General features: G+C 50.5%; 1 protein-coding gene and 1 long non-coding RNA gene across 3 annotated transcripts in view; one reads left to right on the forward strand and one right to left on the reverse strand.

The window, feature by feature from the left end:
• Positions 1-4,678: 4,678 nt before the first annotated feature.
• Positions 4,679-15,766, reverse strand: LOC116909972. 2 transcript variants are annotated; one of them, XR_004389117.1, is made up of 3 exons: positions 14,826-15,766; positions 6,069-6,200; positions 4,679-4,925 (listed from the first exon to the last, which is right to left on the reverse strand). It is a non-coding gene; the product is annotated as an uncharacterized LOC116909972 (long non-coding RNA). The 2 variants fall into 2 exon arrangements; XR_004389118.1 differs by having other exon boundaries at positions 6,028-6,200.
• Positions 15,767-15,793: 27 nt separating this feature from the next.
• The window catches only part of Lhx1 (LIM homeobox 1), a 6,796-nt gene continuing 2,954 nt past the window's right edge, over positions 15,794-19,635 (forward strand). The window contains exons 1-3 of the mRNA XM_032913750.1: positions 15,794-16,560; positions 18,225-18,451; positions 18,543-18,820. Of these exons, the coding sequence (XP_032769641.1) occupies positions 16,391-16,560; positions 18,225-18,451; positions 18,543-18,820 (675 nt within the window). The 5' untranslated portion in view covers positions 15,794-16,390. The remainder of the gene's footprint in view (positions 16,561-18,224; positions 18,452-18,542; positions 18,821-19,635) is intronic.

Raw genomic sequence — 19,635 nt, forward strand, 5'->3', positions numbered from 1 at the left:
TTTGTTTCTCTGATCTGGGCAAACCAGTTCTTGGACCACAGGTTCAGCCCTCCTTACCTCCCACGGAGGGGCAGCTGGGATGAGGACCCTGGCAACCTGCTCACAGAGTGATGTCTGGGCAGATTAGAGCCCCAGAGCCAGCAGACCTCTTAGGAGGCCTCTGTGGGGGAGGAGAAGGGGATTTTCCATTCTCTGAGCAACTGGATTACACAGTCAGAGGATCAGGGAGGCACTAGCTGCTTAAGCTGCTGCCTCATGGCCCAGCCTCTGCTGTGTCTCTCAACCTCTCATTTCTCAGCGGGAATCTTAACAAGGCTTGCCTTGCCTGCTTTTGAGGTATCTTTCTGTGATCCAAATCAGGTTTAGAGGCAAACTAAGTCTCATCTCCCGGCCTGGCCCTACAGCTCTGACACAAAATGGGTGTGGGGAACCAAGGAAACCAGCTACCAACCCTCACCTTCCACAAAGCTCTGGAGGTGGGTCCAGAAACCATGGCTCGGAGAGGTTAAGCAACTTGATCTGAGTCACACAGTAGGGCGAGATGACCAGGGTGTTTTCCTGACTGTGGGCTTGTGGGAGCAAAGTCTCCGGAAGAATGAGCCACGTCTATTCCAGAGTCAGGAAAGAGCTGGAGGCTCTGTTGTTGTCTTGCCTTACACATTTGGCCCTAAGCTTCCTGTTAGCCACCACGTGCTTTACAGTGAAGAGAACCCTTCCTCCATTTGGTCTGAAGCTACAAGGAGTCACAGTGGATGGGAGAAGAGGGTGGGCGAAGGTTGGGCAGGTAAGGTTTAAAGAATCCTAAGTTTGGGGGCTAAGCATGTGAACAGTATACTAGATGGGGCTCAGTCTCCAACAGTGAGAGAGAAAGAGAGACACACAGAGAGACAGAGACAGAGAGACAGAGACAGAAAAACAGGAAGAGAAAGAGACACAGAGACAGAGAAGAAAACAGAAATCTAAGTGTAAGATCTAATCTCACCCTTTCTTGTGTGACTTGTGTGACCTTGGACAACCATTTCTCCCCTCTTAACTGCGAAATGGAGATTAAAAAATATCTTTCCCAAATTATTTTGAAGAGTGAGCAAGACAAGGTACTGGATGAGTACCAAGTAAAGCACCTGGTATATATTAGTTGTTTAGTTAAAAAAAAAAAAAAAACAGTAGAGGCAAAATTCTTTACCCAGGAGCTGTGCCCATTCCCCAGAGAAGGAGGATCTGCTATGTAACCTGACAGTTGGTTCTTCACCCTAGGAGGGCAAATCCATCATGTTTAGCAACCCCTGGCCTCCCCCACCTGGTAGAAGGTTATTGGGGGGTCATGCCCCATACCCTGCATCAATTTTCTAGAAAGATTCTCCACATAAGAGGCCTCAAGCCCCACCCTAGCCCCATGTGGCCCCTAGAGGCCTCTTGATGACATAATGACCATCTCTGACCTTTCTGGTGGCCTGTGTTCCCTCTAGCCAGAAAATTTCTATGATCCTATGACCTCTACAAGCCCTACCCTGCTAATGGCTTTATGATCTTCCCCCATTGATTTCTCTTTGCCCTCCCTGCCCCACAGCCCCCTTTCAGTAGGTCCTCGTCAAAATAAACAACATTTATGACCAAAGCAAGATTCAAGGTCCACACTGCAAACAAATGCTGAGCCCTTTGAAGGTACCTGGGGAATCCATCATGTTCTGGGGCATCCCGGGGTGTGATGCTCCCCAGGCCCAGGGAAAGCAGGCTGAGGAGGGGCTCGCCAAGGCTTCTGTACCATATCTGGGCTCCCTCTTCAGTACCAGGCCCTGCAGAGGACAGGGCAGGAAGGGAAAAGAGGGACTGCGCACTCCTGGGGAGGAGATGTTCCTGTGTCCAAAGCCTGGCTCAGAATATCTTCAGGGGAGGAGATAAGATGGAAGGAAGAAAAATAAAAGAAAAGGCAAATGGAGTGGAGAGATGCAAAGGATCACACAGTAAAGCATCATAGCCCAGACCTACCAGGGCCTTCCTCAGGCTGGACCATTAACCCGGTGCTTGTCATCCGCACAAAGGAGCCATGTTGGTGTATTTTCCTAAAGAAAAGTGGTCCGGGCTGGGTATGTAACTCAGTGGTAGAACGTTTGCCTAGAATATGCAACCTCCTGGCTTCCATCTCCAATTATGAAAAAGGGGAAAAGAAGGGAAGGAAGAAGAAAGGAGGAAAAAGAATAGAAATTTAATCACTGTTTTTGTATTGTGTGGAAAGAATGGCCAATGGAAGAAGACAGTGGGAACGAGAACTTGTCTTAGAGGTTCTGAAAATCAACCCAAGTTAGTGCTAACACTGAGGGCTCAGTGAGCACTCCCCACCAGGATAATCATCCTCTAAGCATCCTCCGGTGGGGATAGATGGCTGCCTGGACATCAGCGTGTGCATGTGTGCGTGCGTGCGTGCGTGCGTGCGTGCGTGCGTGCGTGCATGTGTTATCACCAAGCCTCAGCCTGGCTCAGCCTCCCTCAGTGGGTTTGTTTTCAAGGGGGACGGGAACTGTTGTTAGAAACTATTAATGTGGGATTCCCAAAGGCCTGGGTCTGAGAGCAGCTTTCCAGGACACACAGCTCAATGCTTCTTCCTCCAGCAACAGAACTGGGCCACGGGCCTGGGGGCTGCTGTTCTCTGAATCCCAGCTGGAGGAGGGAAAAAGCACTCCACCCAGGATCCGAGTCTTCTCATTTTCTCTGCTAAAAATAGCATGTTATCAAAACAGGTTAGGTGAGGGATCAGACAGGATGTGCCTAGCCAAAGGTACCTATCCCATCCCATGGATCGGTTGCAGTTCACATCATTTACATAGGTGTCATATTATTAAAGTTGGATGCATGAGTCAGAGAGCCAAATGGTCTGCAAGAGATGGAGATGAAGGTATGTGGGGTTTTGTTTTTGTTTTTCCCAGGCAATTATACTTTTTTCTAAAACGATTCTCTTTCTAAATGGAAAGAATACTTTTAATGACTTTTTATGATGCCCAAGTGAATTTAGAAGAGCCAGCAGAGGACTTTGGAGTTGGGTATCATATTCTCTATATAAAAAGTCCTCTCGGACGTAAAGTTTTAGGGGTAGAAGGACCTCAGAGAACATCTGGACCAATGTTCTCAACCTTGGCTGAATATGGAATCTGCTGGGAGTGTTATTTAGGGTTTTTTTTTCCTTTTTGTTTTTTTAAAGATTTATTTATTATATATGAGTACACTGTAGCTGTCTTCAGACACACTAGAAGAGGGCATCAGATCCCATTACAGATGGTTGTGAGCCACCATGTGGTTGCTGGGATTTGAACTCGGGACCTCTGGAAGAGCAGTCAGTGCTCTTAACTGCTGAGCCATCTCTCCAGCCCCCATTTTTTGTTTTTTGATTGGTTTGTTTTGGAGTCTGGATACCTGGTTTGTTTTTCTTTTAAACAAACAAACAACAAGCAACTTTCCTGATGATTACACTGTTGCAGCCTGGAGAGAGAACCACCCATGTAAGTCAATAGTTCACTCTACAGATAGACATACACGCTGTAGCAGAAGGACAGGGGGACTGACCTGCTGTTCCAATCCTTATACATCTCTCAAGGATGTTTGAGAAATGTATTATTAAAGTGAGCACGGTGGAACAGTACAGGCCTGTAATCTCTGCACTGGGGAAAATTTCAGCACAAATTCTAGGTCAGCCTGGTCTACTTAGTAAGACCCTCCTGAGAGAGGAAGAGGGGAGAAGGGGAGACTGAGACTTCTTGGCGGGGGGCATGGGCCAGGGGGCAATCAGCCTACACACACCAGTCTCCCAACTCCATCTCCTGTCTTGTGCTTTTGTGTTTTGTTGGAGCCCAGGAAGGCTGGCATTTCTTTTTTTTTTTTCTTTTTTTCGGAGCTGGGACGAACCCAGGGCCTTGCACTTGCTAGGCAAGCGCTCTACCACTGAGCTAAATCCCCAACCCCAAGGCTGGCATTTCTAACCTGTTCCTCTAAGTTTTCCATCGTAAAGCAATCTGGATTCCTAGAGGAGAAAACACGTCAAACTCCCAGTTCTAAATCTATCGGCCACCAAGGGTCCCAGGACAATGCTTGCTCCTTGGCTAGATAAACCAGGGGAGTGAATGTGAGCATAGGGGCGGCAGTGGTGATGGTGTGTACATGTATACAGACACATAAGGATGCTTATGTGCCTGCACAGAGCTCATCCGGTAAGGGGCACATAGCCTGCCTATCAGAACATGACACTGAGAATATTTACTTATGTAAGCGTAAAAAAAAAAATCCACGTGTGGTTTTAGACCCATTGGTGTTTATGTGACAGGCCAAGTATGTGCTCAAAAAGTGTGTGTGAATGCATTGGAGACTCCGAAATGGTACATGGACCTGAATGGTATACAAGTGCCTAATGTTAGATTCACATTCACGTTTCTCTGTAAAAGCACACAGAAGAAGATGTGTATATGTCAGGCAGTCTGTATGATGGTGCAGGTTTATGTGCAAGAGAGGTTTCTGCTGTTTCTATCGCACTTCCAAGTAATCACTGGGAAATGCATGTGTTGGGAAACAGTATCGTTCATGCTTAAATATGTCTCGGCACATATAAATGAAACATGATATTGTGCTGGGCGAGAGGCTACATATTAGTGTTGTTTGTCACTGATAGAATTAAATAACCCATGCAAAGCCCTGGTAGCATTTCTTACAGTTTTATTTAACACTTTTTTAGCCAAGCAGCATTTGGCCGGGGCATACACACTGCAGATTTCTACAATAAATGTGAAATTTGGAGATGATAACATACAAAAGAAGTGTACCAGAAGAATGTAATCAGAAGTCCCAACTGTCCCCACCTTTTCTTGGGTTCTCCCTTCTTCACTTTTTTTCTTCAACCCTGGTTAAGGCCCATCCCTTCACACTTCACTGGGAGGCCTCTGCATCTGTAATAAGTGGAAACAAAAGGACCGTGAGGATTTAGGGCTGGGGAGAGATAACACTCCAGGCTCTGGGTCTGGAATGTGTCTGCTCCTCCTAGTCTGTCAGAAGCAGGTCCAAACCCCTGTGTGAGTAACCCAAGACCAACCTAAGCAACCTTACAGCTTCTGCAGGCCCTTGGCTTGACTGACAAAGCTACTCACTCAGAAGAGGGAATACAGTCACATTTATCAAATTAGTGGCAAATCTTTCCTAGGAAGATACATCAAATCAGGTCCCTGCTTCTTTTATTTAAGAAGATACTATATCCTTGCTGTGGCCCAAATGAGAACAAGTTTCCACCCAGGCACAGACCTACAACCGGCTCACCTTTAAGAATGAAGGCTGATGGCCCAAAATGCTGGCAAACACATTTAATCCCAGCACTCCAGAGGCAAAGGCAGGTAGATCTCTGAGTTCAAGGCCAGCCTGGTCTGCAGAGTGAGTTCTAAGACAGCCAGGGCTACATAGAGAAATTCTGTCTTGAAAAACCAAACCAGGGGCTGGGGATTTAGCTCAGTGGTAGAGCGCTTACCTAGGAAGCGCAAGGCCCTGGGTTCGGTCCCCAGCTCCGGAAAAAAAAAAGAACCAAAAAAAAAAAAAAAAAAAAAGAAAAAACCAAACCAAACCAAACAAAGAATGAAGGCTGGTGAGGGGACTTGGATGCATGCTCTGTTTGCCCAAGGCAAAGCAAAGCTAGCTAGCAGGGAAAGCAGGATCCCCATTAGAAAGGTTAAACTCAGGTGTGAGTAAGAAGGTTCTGGAAGAAAAGCTTACCAGCCACTGACACTGAAGGGAAATCACATTTTATCCTAGAGAAGATAACTAAATGACACTTGTAGGTTGCTCCAAATTTGCCCAGGACTCCACATGGAAGCTCAGTGTTCTCTTTCATGTCCTGTTGCTACCATTCCTGTGCTCCATTTGGGCAAGACTGATCCATGGAACCCCTCCCTCTGCCCATTTTCCTACCCTTGAAGTTTCTCTGCTACCTTCTGTCCTCTGCAAACATCCCAGCACTACGAGGCCAGGGAAGCTAAACCTAATCTGAGTAGTAATTGGACTCACCCCTACTCTGCAAATACAATTAATACCGGCTAAGTAGCCACCGGCACAATCTTCTCTGACAGTCTCCAGTCTCTCCATCAGCAGGGATGGCAGCCAACCTGAGGAAGGACAGCATCACAGAGTACTGTTGTCATCCTCACAACCTCGGGAGGTTGGTCCCCCAATGCCATCTCCTGAGCCAATATAGAGAAGAAGGAAAAAAAAGTAAATAAGTCTCCCTAATGTTTGGATTGTAAGTGTGAACAGTACAAAGCACACACACACACACACACAGACAAACAGATACACAAAGATACAGACAGACACACACACACACTAAGACACAGACAGACAAACAGACACACACACTAAGACACAGACAGACACACACAAAGACACAGGCAGATGCACACATACGAAGACACAGACGGACAGACACACACACTCCACAAAGACAAAATGATGAATCATCTCTATGACTGAGCATCCCAGCATTAGGTAATATTCTCAGAGGCCCAAGGTTTTCAGCCAAATCCCAGGTCTAAGCACAAGGACACTGCATAAATCCCTCCCCTTATGAAAGGCCAGTTTGAGCAGATGGGACCACTCTTAAGTAAACTGGAGAGCCCTGCCTTTGCCTGGCTCAAAAGGAGAGGCAGGGGGCTGGCCCTCCCATCCTGGGAGCAGGAAGCTAGCCTAGCAGGCAGAGGCCTGAAGCTGTTAATTCTGCCCCTTGTGCTCACATCTCCAACTTATCTCTCTGGGGGAAGGGATCCATCTCTTTGACCACACAATCCTACCTCCCCTCCCTAAGGGGAGGTCAGACTGGAGGAAGCTGATGCTGAACAAGTGGTGGCCAGAAGTGAGAAATCAAACGGAGCTCGGAGCTCGGAGAACTGACCCAGCAGGAGGAGGTGAGGAGCATGGACTCCTCCACCAACCAGTTTATCTCCAGACTGAATCTGGGGGTGTCACCTCACAGCCACCACACTTACTGATAACCACCTCGTTAACACTGATTAAACAAAATATTTTAGTGAAGAGGAAGGTGGATGGAGGTGGAGGGCATCTCAGTTCTCTCCACCCTCAACCTATGAAGTACCAACTGCCACCCCAGGCCCTGCCCCTTTCCCCAGGTGTGTCAGGGAGATACAAGGCAGGTGAATGGAGAGAGAGAGACAGACTCAGGCACCCCAGGTGCTCACCAAGAAATGCACAGACTGTGAAATTACACCAGGGCTGGACAACTTACCACCATGCATGAACCCTTGGGGTACTGAAATAATTAACTTGCTAATCAGCTACACCTTGCTCTTTCCATTCTCCCTGGAAAAACAGAAAATGCAAATCGCCTTCCTGTGTCAGTCAGTCAGTCAGAAACAAAATAATGCTTTTTGAAGAAACACACCTTCTTCTGCTCACTGCACAGACTGAAATGGGTCCTGGTGCCTCTTGCTGCTCCTCTTGACCCACCACTGCCCACCAGGATGTTTCTGGAGATACAAGGTTTTTCTATCCCCAGCAGAGCTTTTCCATCTCGGCTAAGCTTTCTCTCGCTTGGGCCCTCTTTAGCCTGCTTGCTGATGCTAAACAGCCACGATCCGTGTGCAGAAAGGAGGATTGATTAGAATCGTAATAATAATCCCTGGCATTCGTCCGGCTTTAGCGGTTACAAAGTATTTTCACACATTATCTCATTCGGTCAAAGGAAGTAGGAGCTGGAAGGGACCTCAGCCATCAGTCCCAAACCCCTGCATACAGGCGGGGAAACTGAGGCCCAGAAAGGTTAACTAGCTTCTTCAAAGAATGGAGGATAGTGGGGTCGGGTAGCAGTGTTCATTTTCTAGAACTCTTGCGCTGCCTGAGACCCTTTGAATCGGGGCGAAGAACATAACTGGCTTTTTGCTTCGTAACAGATATAAACCAGCCTATCAAACAATTAGCAAGCCATGAAAATGAACTCAAGGCACTCCTATTATAAGCAATGGCCTCTGAAAGGGTAAAGGGGGAGGCTCACAAGGAGAGAAGCTAGCTGAGCCCTAGTCGAGAATGGACATGTCAATTCAAAGACTCTCCCCCACACCACATCACTATCTTTCTATGCAGCACCCCCCTCTTCTGGGGTTTAAAGATGTGAACATTATACATTTTAAGGTTTGGGGATTAACATGGGGCAGGTGGGCAGAAAGGAGCTTTCCCAGGGTTCTAATCTGGCACCTACAATGGAGGGTCCACAGCATAATGAGTTTGTGTGTGCACGTGCATGTCTACACAAGGCATGAGATGTGGCGTTGGAAAACATGCGCCTCGATCCTTGTACAGATCAGATAATTTGCAAATTAATAGCTCCTTCCCTCCGAGGCTCTGAAAAGGTTTATAAAAAAAAATAATCTTTCTGAAGAAGGGGACATGTGGATAAAAGATGGGAAGCAGAAATATAAATAGAGGAAAAGAAGCCACGCAGACACAGTTCTGCCAGGAACACATTTCCCAGTGAGGGGCCCGTGTGTTCAGCCTTCCTCTGCTTCTCCTGCCTCTTCGTTTATAAAGGTAAGACCGGGTGGGTCCTTGGATGCCTGGTCTATTTACAGATGTATTTATAAATGTACAAGACCCCATTTTTAGGTTCTAGGTTTCTAATTCATCACTTCTCACTGCTTCCTCTGCCTCCTAAATCAAGTCCCCCTTTGACTGTTAGTGGAACCCCTGCCTGCCCCATTGCCCGAGCCGCTTGGAAGGTAAGCGGTTCCTTTGTGTGTTCGTTTATTACTAAGCCCAACTCTTTTTCCCTCTAAAACTCCTTCTTCTCCCTGTTGAGCTGACCATGCTTGTGGATTTATGAAGAGAGATGTTTTAGCAGAAATCCCCTAGAGTGTCCCATCAGCCCTAAATCCCAGGCCCGCTCACCCCCCACAAGACCCCATGACACACAGCATGCCAACACGGCTTCCTCTTGCCTATGCATTAGCCATCCATTGTGGCAACCTGACATCTCTCACACATAAAACCGTAAGAGAGAAATAAAATATCTGTCTCTTGGCGAAAATAAAGCTTTGCCTCCCTCCTGATGTATAGGATATAAAATAAAGCCGCGGCTCCAATACTGGCCTTTCCTTATGCTGGAGTTGCCTTTGCACATACAGAGACAATGAAGACGGATGGTTTGGGACGAGGCCCAGCCTCCTGGGGCCGCCTTCACCCTCTTTTATTACAGTCTCTCTCCACCTCCCTGCCTTTTTTCTTTCTTCTTCACTTTCTTTCCTTTCTGGTTTCTATTTGCCTTTTATATGCCCTTCTCTTTCTCTGTCCTGAAATTTTATATTCTCTCTCTCTCTCTCTCTCTCTCTCTCTCTCTCTCTCTCTCTCTCTCTCTCTCTCTCTCTCCTCTTCACCTTCTCTACCATGCCCGCCACCTCTCTTGGTCTTCCTATCACCCTCAACTCTCTCTCTCTGAACCTGTATAAGTAATTCTGCTGTTATTGCTTGGGGGACTTGCTTTGGTCAAGTGTACAAATCCCCCCAAGGGTCAATTAAGAAATGTGTTTAGTGGGGCTGCTGGCTGGCTTGTGTTTGTTTGTTTCTGTTTTTCCCTAGGAAGCTGTGTCCCCTCCACCCGAGTCTCTGAATCCATTTCCTTAGCCTCTGAGGAGGCCGATGGAGCAATGCTTTGACCTCTCAGAGATGACATTCCAAAGCCTAGAAGTTTCCTCAGCAGGCACACAGTGGACCTTGGGTCCCTTCAGTCAACTTAGCCACCAAATGACAGATTATTTCTCTGCTTCTCCTCCTAAGTCTGAAGACCTGAAGGCGCAGTGAGCAGGTGCACACTGAACCATTTCCATGCCACATAGTCTAATATTGTCACAGAAGCCCAGAAGCTACCTGTCTCCCTACTCCCTACATATTCCTTCCTATCCAGCAGCAACCATTTTAGTTTCCCTTGGTCCCCAGAGACCTCACCCTTGCCAGACTGACAACCGCTCTGCGGACTTCCATGTCTGAGTGGGTTTATATAACTCTACAAGTTTTTCCTCACCTCTGGTCTCACCTTCTACTATTGTCTTCTCATCCTTCCCAAGCTGTTTGGCACCCATTCTAAACCTCTCTAGCCTGTCAGGGACTGAGGATACATCCATTCCCCATCCTGGAAGAATAAACAGTGACTCATGACCTCCCCTGGAGGAAGAACAGGAGAGGCAAAGCCGCAGACAGCCATGTGGCCTATGTCTAGCAGAGGGGTAGTGGGTGGCTTCAAACTGAGACTTTAAGTCCTAGGTGCGGAGATCTGGAAGGCCCCCAGTGTGTGGGATCTGGCCAAGCTAAGCCAAGAAGACCTTTGTTAACATTGCCCCAAACCTAGACAGGCAAGACAGTAACAGCCCTTGAACTCTATCCAAAAAGGAGGGAGGTCCTGAGGATACCAGCTCAGAGCTGCCAACTTCAGGACAAACCCATCCTCAGTCCCAGAGGCTGTTAGCTTTGGGGGTCTCTCTCCCTCCCTCCCTTCCCACCTGATATCTCTCCAGATATCAGCAGTGACCACCACCATTAGGTAAGGGGAGAGAGTCAATTAGTGACAGGATTAATTACTCTGAGGCAGGAGCCCCGTTCGTCTTCCTTCCCGGTGCAAGTGTGCGCTCAAACAGAGGAACATGGGCACGAACCCAAATACACATTGTTGTCACGCTGTCTTAGACGTTTTATTTATTTGTTGGATTCCTGCCCAGCGCTGCTCATGCACTTTCCACAGGCGCTAAGTCTCCCACCAAACAAACTCCAATCTCCTTTACTCTGTCCAGGAATATGTACCTGTCATACACACAACACACCCAGGTCCCAGGGGGGAAACCCTGGCTGGGAGCTTCAGGATTCTCTGCTTTTAGCTTCTCTCAACCTTTTTTTTTTTTTTTTTTTTTTTTTTTTTTTTTTGCTCAGGCCAGCCTGGACATCGCTGGGTAGTACCCTTGAATTCAAGCACTCAAGCACTGGGATTATAGTAGTGTACCACTACAAAGGCGAATTTTCCATTTCTTTGCTTCACTCTTCCATGTGTTTCTCTCGACACCTCCCCCCCCACACACACACATCCTCTTACTTTTTCTGCATGCCTTCTCTTCTTCCCACCCTTTCCATTCACTTCTGGCTCCTAGCACCCTCTCTCCCTTCTGTGACTACCACTGCTCAGCAGCGACTGAAATCAGCGCGCTCAACCTCGCAGCTCTAACCGTTCCCCAGCCCATGCTCAGAGTCTCCAAAACCCTCAAGGGAAGCCTGAATTGTTTACCCAGGTCAAGTGCACACTGTGACACCCGGCTGGACCGCCAGATACTGCCCTTTCTTGGCTTCGTGGTCCCTCCCCTATCACTGTCCAAGCTCAGCCTGGGAAAAGACGCCCAAGAGCAAAGCGCGCGCTCCAGAGCCCAGAGCGCAGTTGCAAGGCCGACCTTCCCCAACTTCTCCTCTTTGGTAAAGCAATGATGGGGAGCAGGCGCCCTTGCTTGGATTGGGATTTCTCTCTGGGAAAGTGTAGGGAATAACAATCCGCCCCCCTCCTACAACTCCTTTACTATGTGTTCAGGGGAGACACGATGATATAAACTGCTTATTAAGAGAAAGAACCTCAAGAGAGGGAGAGGGAAAAAAAGGGGCGGAGGACAGTGGATCAGAGAAGACTCCAGCTGAGCAGCTCCCTGTGTTGCGTACGCTGAGGCTTCACATGTCTGTGCAGAGTTTGTGTAGCTTGCAGGTGGCAGGGGTCCTGGGTGCATCTGGCTAGCCACTTCCTTCCTCCCCCGCTAGACCTGGGGTGCTGAATACACGGAGTTTTGTGGCTGGCAGCCTCTGGAGCCTCCTCGGCCTTTCCGGGGACCAGGGTCTGGACTGGAAGAAGAGAGCAGCTTCGCTTGGGAATTAAATAGCAGTCGACAGTGACTAAGAAAGAACAGTTCCTGTTTGACGGAAATCATTCACGATTGTGGGTAGGGTGGAGGATCAGGGTTCAAGGGCTCTTGACCCAGGAGGCAAGGAAGATCATCGGGTTAGATCTGAGCAGGGAGGACTCTGGCCAGTCCCATTTTTGAGACACCGGCTCTCCATCCTTACAAGCTGATTTTTGAGAATCTTCTCAGAAGACAAACCTCGGCTGTGGAAGCCACTGTCTGAGCCTCTGGGACCTTTTCCTATAGAGTTGGATGGAGGGGATTCTGCGATGGTTCTGTGGTGGATGAATGATTGCCAGGCATCCAGAATGGATCTCTGGACACCCGCTGGACAAGTGGCGGAGGGTCTATGTGACTTTGAAGGATGGAGGGTAGGAAACTGGAGATCGTGGACTGCTCAGTGGTGTAGGTGAGGAGGGAAGGCTGGGAATCTCTTCATGTGTACGCACAGCAGAACTCGGTGGATTCGAAGAGGGCGGATTAGAAAGCTGGGTCAGTTTTCTCTCCTTGTCTCTACTACTGATTACATTTCAAAATAAGAGCTCAACCGAAGCGGTGGGGGGATGCTAATTGTGTGAACTGTCACTGTGAAAGCATTAAATCTGGATTTTAAACATAGAATCAAGGAACCCAGAGACACATCTTGCATTGCATGCGAGACACACACACACACACACACACACACACACACACACACACACACACTCACTCACTCCCGGCCGTTTCTTCACCATCAGGACATCGAGACAAGCAGAACACTATGACCTATAACCAAGTGTCTCGTCTTCACCCCAATTCCCGTCCTCTAAAAGAGGCCCTGTCTCCTATATCTGGGTCTCAAAGTCGTCGTCAATCTCCCCTTGACTACCAAAGGAAGATGCAAGTCTGAAAAGGCAGGCAATGGAGTACAATGTCGCCCTAAAGGCTCCTGCGACAGAAATTTCCTAGTCCCTCTCTCCCGGCCCCTCTGCTTTGCATGTGAAGTAGCCCAGCAGCGCCGGGTGTGAGCCGCTGGTGACCTAGGCGACTCACAGATTCCCGAGAGGGACTGTTGAGTCCAGGGAGATAGCAGCTAGTTCTGGAACAGTTGGAAGTGGAGAACGTGGAGACCAACGGCCCCTTCTTTTTGGCAGCTGCTTGGGAGTCGTCGGGATAACAGGATCTCGCGCTCCTCACTTGGCTTTTCCTGGGGTATCAGAATGCTGGGTATTAATCGACTTGTCCTAGGAAGTGTTAGGGTCTACCGGAAGATCGCGGTGCTCTGTCCAAACCAGCAGAGCCTGCCCGTTAGGTGGGAGGGCCGGGAAAGCCGCCTTCTTACCCTGCTGAGCCCTGAGTCTAAGACGAGGAGAGGGATTTTTGCTTGCGAACTATTGGCTGCACTACTTTGGTCCGCAACTGCTCCACGCGAGTGCGTATGTGGACAAGGGTACAGAGAATGCTTTAGAGGCCCGCACTCAGAGGTCGGGGAGTGGGTGTGGGAGCAGATCTCTAAGGAGGCATGTGAAGCAGGCGGTGGCGAGTTGGGTTTACAAAGCAAAGATCATGCGGGTGGGAAGGCCAGAGCTGCTGAAGAGCTTCGGGGTTGCGAGGAGGTGCAAGAGAGGGCAGAAAAGGGGGAGTTTGGTACAGCCTTAAAAAGAACCAACAATTCCATCAAACAAAATCTAGATTCGTGTTCTTCTCTCTTCGCTGGAAGAGGGTATTGTGTTTGTGGATCCGGATTCACTGCCAGTCCAACTGCGTTTCTGCGCGCCTTTCTCCTAATTTAGCCCTGTGGAAGATCTGCTAGGCTCATCGATGAAATAACTCGAAAGGTAGATTCTGAAATGCCATCTAGATTTGGTTGCAGGGTCACCCTTATTTCCTTCCAAATTTGATCAAATGGGCCTTCCTAGCACCTCCCTCAAATAAGCAAAAGTGACCACTTTGAGATAAATTTGGGTTAAGCTTCAGAGGAAATGTGGCTACGGTTAACTTAAGTGCTCCTGGGGCTTAAGCCCTCGGACCAGCATCGATTCCCACACCTAGGCAGATTTCGCCGCCGTCCCCCAAAGACGGTGCCCTGGAGTTTATAACGTGGACAGAATTGGGAAAGTATAATATTCCTAAGGAATAAACTCTGGTAGGTCCGTTGATGTCTAAAGAAACGAACTTGCTCGAAGCTTAGAAAAGGGACGACCGGTCTTGGGAGCCAGGCATTTTCGGTCAGTGCGCCACCACGCCTCCCTCCCCTGCAGCCACGGTGCAGTCCCCCGCTGCTACCACCTCCCCCAGCTGCGGGAGCCCCGCGGTTTCCCACCTAGTCATTTGTTTTTGTTTGTAAAAGGTGTCTCCGGATCACAATTTTCTCACAACTTCTCGCCAGAGTTGCATGCCGGTCCTCACCCGAAGCGCTTCCCCACCCACTCCTTCTCCCACCCTGGCGCCGGGCCTCCGGTCTCCCCCGCCCCCATCAGGAAATCGCCCGAATCAACTTTCCGAGCGAGCGCAGCGGGAGATCGACACTCGTGTCTCCCAGACTCCCTGCCGGGTGGACTTTGGATGGACTGGGGGAGGGGGCACAGAAACGGAGACAGAAGGCAAGATTAAGCTGCCAAGCGCCCCCTACCTCTCCATAGACTCGAGCTATGCCGGGGGCAATTTCCAGGCCAAAAGAGCAAGGGGCGGGCTATCAACACCTAGTGAATAGCAAAGCCGGAGTACTAGGACCTCCCAAGCTTCCAGACCGAGTTGCACTCTTATCCCAACCAGACTTTTTACAGATATAGGTTTGCCTTTACCCCCGACCCCCACCCAGAACTCTGATTTCCTCTGCGCTTCCTTTCCGCGCTTCGACCCGGCTACCATCAATCCCTGATGCCGAAACCGACGTCTTACCAAACCTGGAAGAAGCCGGGACTTCTCGCTGCTAGTCGCCGGCACCGCGCGGGCCTGCCGCCACTGATCCTCTAAACGCGGTCTCCCCGCATTCTCCCCGGCCGGGGGGTACGCAGAATGGTTTACAGAGGGACCGCGAGGCGCTGATTGGTCGCATGCTGCCATGACGTCGGCGGGCGCTGCATTAAGGCGAGGGGGCTTCCAGGGCTCAGCCAACAGCCAGGAGCAGTGACCGAGCCGCTGAAGCTGGGGAGAGACGCGCCGAAGACTGGGCCAGGAGACCAGGGACCGAGGGACGCGCGCTCCGGGAGAGCCAACAAGGAACCAGCGGGCGGGACAGCGACACCGGCAATCCGCGCCGAACTGTTCCAGCCGCTGGCCTTCTGTAGCCGCAGCACCAGGACATTCTAAAGCTCTCCAAGACGCCCCCTCCCACTGGCTTCTCGCGTTAACCAAGGAAAAGAAAAAGGGAGGGAAAAAGAAAGGAAGGAGACTAGGAAGAAAACCCAGATTTGCCACCGCATAAAAAAAGAGGGGAGACAAGGGGAAAAAAAGTCAAGCGTCTGTGAGGCCAGAACACAGGCAGCGGGAGCGTGGGCCGAGCGATGCGGGGCTGCGCGCCCAAGCGGCCGCGAGTTGTGACTGAAGCCAGGATGCTCGGCCAGGCGCAGTGAAGAGCCAGACCGCGTTGCCTCCTCTGAAGGAGTCCAAGCGCAGGGAGGGCCGCTCCGAGGACGCGGCAGGCTTCCTGGCCGGCCAACCGGCCGAGGTGACAGGGCTGGGGCGGTGGGGAGCGAGAGAGCGCGCCCGGCAGCGTCCGCCCGAAGTTGTCCCTTTCCATTTTTGACTGGCACAAAAGAAAAGAAAAAAAAAAAACTCTCCGAAGGGGGTGGGGGGATCCCCAAGCAACAACTACAATCAACAAAATATCCTGCCCTACCCGCCATCTCTCCCACCCCTCGGCCTGCCCCAGGCCCAGCGCGGGTGCCCAGAGCGTCCCGACTCGCTTCAAGAAGCCGGCAATGTAGGATCCAAAGCTTTTCTACTCCCGTGTTTTCTTTCCGTGTTTTTTTTTAAGGGGGAAACCGGGTGGTGGGCAGTCTGACACGCACACAACCTGCCTTCATACTCTGACAAAAGCAGATGCACTTTGACTTCTGACAGCTCTACCTCAAGCTGGAGAGAACCCAGCTTTCCCGAATCCTGAGCTCTCTGCGTCTTCCTTTTCGTCTGTTTCCATTTTATTTATTTACGTCCCGCCGCCTCTCTGGGTGACCTTCACTCCTTCGCGGGCTTTGGGCAGAAGAGCCGCTTTCTTGCCCGCTTGAGACTGATTTTCCTCGCCTGGTGAGCGGAGGTGGCGCTGCTCCACCCCGCTGCCCCGGGACTCCGGGGCTGCCCTCTACCAGCCTGGTCTCTCCCTCTTTTAATTTGACAGTACGGGTTTTTGCTTTCCCGAGTGCAGCGGGTTTCTTCTTTTTGGAGGAGCTGGTTGTCTTCAGAAGTCATCCCCTGGACTCTAATTGCCCTGTCGCTCCGGGCCTCACCGGACCAAACCAAAGACCATGGTGCACTGTGCGGGCTGCAAAAGGCCCATTCTGGACCGTTTCCTCTTGAACGTGCTGGACAGGGCCTGGCACGTCAAGTGCGTCCAGTGCTGTGAATGTAAATGCAACCTGACCGAGAAGTGCTTCTCCCGGGAAGGCAAGCTCTACTGTAAAAACGACTTCTTCCGGTGAGTACTTCCCTCCCGCGCCTCTGCTGCTCCCTCCCCATGGGCCCTTCCTGGCCAGCTTCGGATCAGAGGTCTGTGTGGCCACAGCAGCCGCGTTAGCAGCTGCCTTTCACTGGGGCAGCCAAGTCCTTCCCCTCTCTACCTCTTAGGAAGCTGGTGTACGGAGATAGCTGTAGTACTTTGTTCTGGAAAGTGTGGTCCGGGTTTGACTGCCCGCGCCTGGGAAGAAAGGGTCTGAGCCGACTTCAGCTCAGAAACCCTTCCAAGCCCGGGGAGAGGTAATGCCACCTCAGAGTTGCAGCTTCCGTTTGTCTTTCCCGAAGCCAAGCTCTCTAGCAACCGAACGTATTTTCCGACCCGCCTAGGTTGCTTTATTCCGATTAGCGCCTTTTACTTCTCTGAGAGAGAGGTCTCGTCGGAACTACAAAGTCTCTGTGGCCCAAAAAGCCACAGTAAAGAGCCCGACCTTGAGGCCAATCCTGTATGCCTAGAGGTCTCTCTAAACGTGTATTGTCTCTAAGCATAGACCTGGGCGAACCGTACGGTTCGACTTTGGCCTCGGTCCAATGCCCAGGCTCCTCTTCGTGTCTTTCCAGCCAATGTCCCACCAGGAAGGCCACCTCCTGGCAGACACGCGGCTCGTTAGAACCGGGAAAATTCTCTCCTGTTTACCATTTTACATGCATTTTCCTAAACTCATTGTTTGTCCCGATCAAAACTCAACAGAGAATGCCTTCAAAGTGTAAACTGTATTTCCCACTGATTTGAAACCCCACACTTTACTCCACTATTTTGGTCTTGGTTTCTGAGGCTAGCTCAAATCTGGGAGAGAGTTCGAAGCTACCCGGCTTCCTTTTGCCCAAAGGCCCTGGAAGCCCAGTCCTCAGTGGCGATTCAGGATGCGCACGGCTTGTGTTTGCGAAGGAGCCTGGAAGCAAAGATGGGTGCAATCTGCTACTGAGGGAAGGCTGAGTTTCGGAGCTTCCGCAGACTACCCGGGATTTTAATCTGCGAGGCTAAATCAGAGCCCTTAGCCGCACCGGCTTGCGGGGGCCTGTGGGGCCCTCGAGGCCTCGCTAGCGGCAACGCTCAGCAGGGCACCTAAAGCCGGCTCAACTCGGCGTCAGCTACCGCTTGCGCCAATCTGCCAGGCTTTTGCGCAAGAACGTGGCAACAGCCCAGCTACAGCCACCAAGGCTCTCGGAGTCGGTGTTTGTTTACTCACTGCCTGGTCGGACTTTGCCAACTGCCCGCCTGAGCGCAGGTCCTTTTGTGGTGAAAGAAAGGCAAAGCTAGCGGGATAGAGCCGGGGCATTTATTTCTAAGGATCTCTTAACTTGGATTTGACTTCTTTGAAGATAACCGGGGAATGTTTGCTCTGTTTCCCTTCTGCCCTCGTAGCCACTTTGAAGCCTTTTCTTGCGACACTTTTTTTCCTGGGGGCAATGTCTAAGGCATGAGGTTAGAGGTAGGGGGCAGCTTGGGCCTTAACTCTAACCAAGTGTATTTCCTCCTTTCTTCCTGATGTCCCGCATTCTCTCCTGCTTCCTCACTTGTTTATTAAATTCTTCTGTTCATTCCCTCCCCCACTTCAACTTCTTCCCTGGCTATCTTTATTTCATCCGGGCTTCTACTTCTTCCTAACGACCACTCACCCTACGCAGATGTTTCGGTACCAAATGCGCGGGTTGTGCGCAGGGCATCTCTCCAAGCGATCTGGTTCGGAGAGCGCGAAGCAAAGTGTTTCACCTCAACTGCTTCACCTGCATGATGTGTAACAAGCAGCTCTCCACGGGCGAGGAGCTCTACATCATCGATGAGAACAAGTTCGTTTGTAAAGAGGATTACCTGAGTAACAGCAGTGTCGCCAAAGAGAACAGCCTCCACTCGGGTGAGGCCAGAATTCCCAGCTGGCTAGAGGGCGGGTATGGGGAGGAAAGCCTGCCAAGACCCCTGCTCACTAATTCTTTCCCTCTCCCCAGCCACCACAGGCAGTGACCCTAGTTTATCTCCGGATTCCCAAGATCCATCGCAGGATGATGCCAAGGACTCTGAAAGTGCCAACGTATCGGATAAGGAAGGTGGTAGCAATGAGAACGATGACCAGAACCTAGGTGCCAAGCGCAGGGGACCACGGACCACGATCAAAGCCAAGCAACTGGAGACCTTGAAGGCAGCCTTTGCAGCTACGCCCAAGCCCACGCGCCATATCCGCGAGCAATTGGCCCAGGAGACTGGCCTCAACATGCGTGTTATCCAGGTCAGAACCCTGGTTTGTCACTCTGCCTCTCAAAGGCCAAAGGCCACCAAGGGAACCTAGGCTGAGCCTGGGAGAACCCAGAGTTCTTAAGGTTGGGGGAGAAGTGACTGAGACTAGGAGAAGGTTGGAAAGGGCTAGGAAAATTGGAATGTGGGGGGAAAAAGCCCACAGAGGTTACCACTAAAGAGAGCTAAAGGAGAGGGAGTGGCTTGGGAGGTCAGGATAAAGCTGGAGGAAAGCAAAAGGTCTGATACCACACTGAGAGCATCCATCCTTCTGTACACATCCTGTCCCTCTCTCGACCTTTAAGGAGCCGGCTGAGGGCTCCAGAATCATTTGGGTCTGGCTTCTGCATAACGAGGTCTCTTCTAATTCCTCAACCTCAAATTTGTTAGTTTTGTGCCCCAGTTAGAAAAGTCCCAGGGCAGAAACTTGCTCTCCTCCTGCAAATAGGGCACCATGGACTGAAGGAGAGATGGTTTTTTCAGCTCTCTGTAGACGAAGTCTGGAGTAGGATGGGAAGGCTAAGCCATCTGCAGATAGCTGGGCCCCTCTGCATTGGGAAGAGGCCAGATAAAGTGTGGCTCAGACACCAGGAGCCTGGCCTTGCCTAGACTGTGTGTCTAATCAGAGTGTCCGGAGGCCAGGTGAGGGTGTGGGTGAGGCCGATTGTGCCTGTCCAAGTGCTGGCAGAAGGGCAGTCTCTGGGAGGCTGTGTGAACCTGTGCTCATGAATATGGGGTTGTGTGTCTGTCACTGTTGGTGAGAGGCTGTGACTAAACACGTTTGGCCCTTGCAGATTGTGTGTGGGTATG

This window comes from Rattus rattus, chromosome 9 (assembly GCF_011064425.1).
Source record: "Rattus rattus isolate New Zealand chromosome 9, Rrattus_CSIRO_v1, whole genome shotgun sequence".
In the NCBI taxonomy this organism is placed as follows: domain Eukaryota; kingdom Metazoa; phylum Chordata; class Mammalia; order Rodentia; family Muridae; genus Rattus; species Rattus rattus.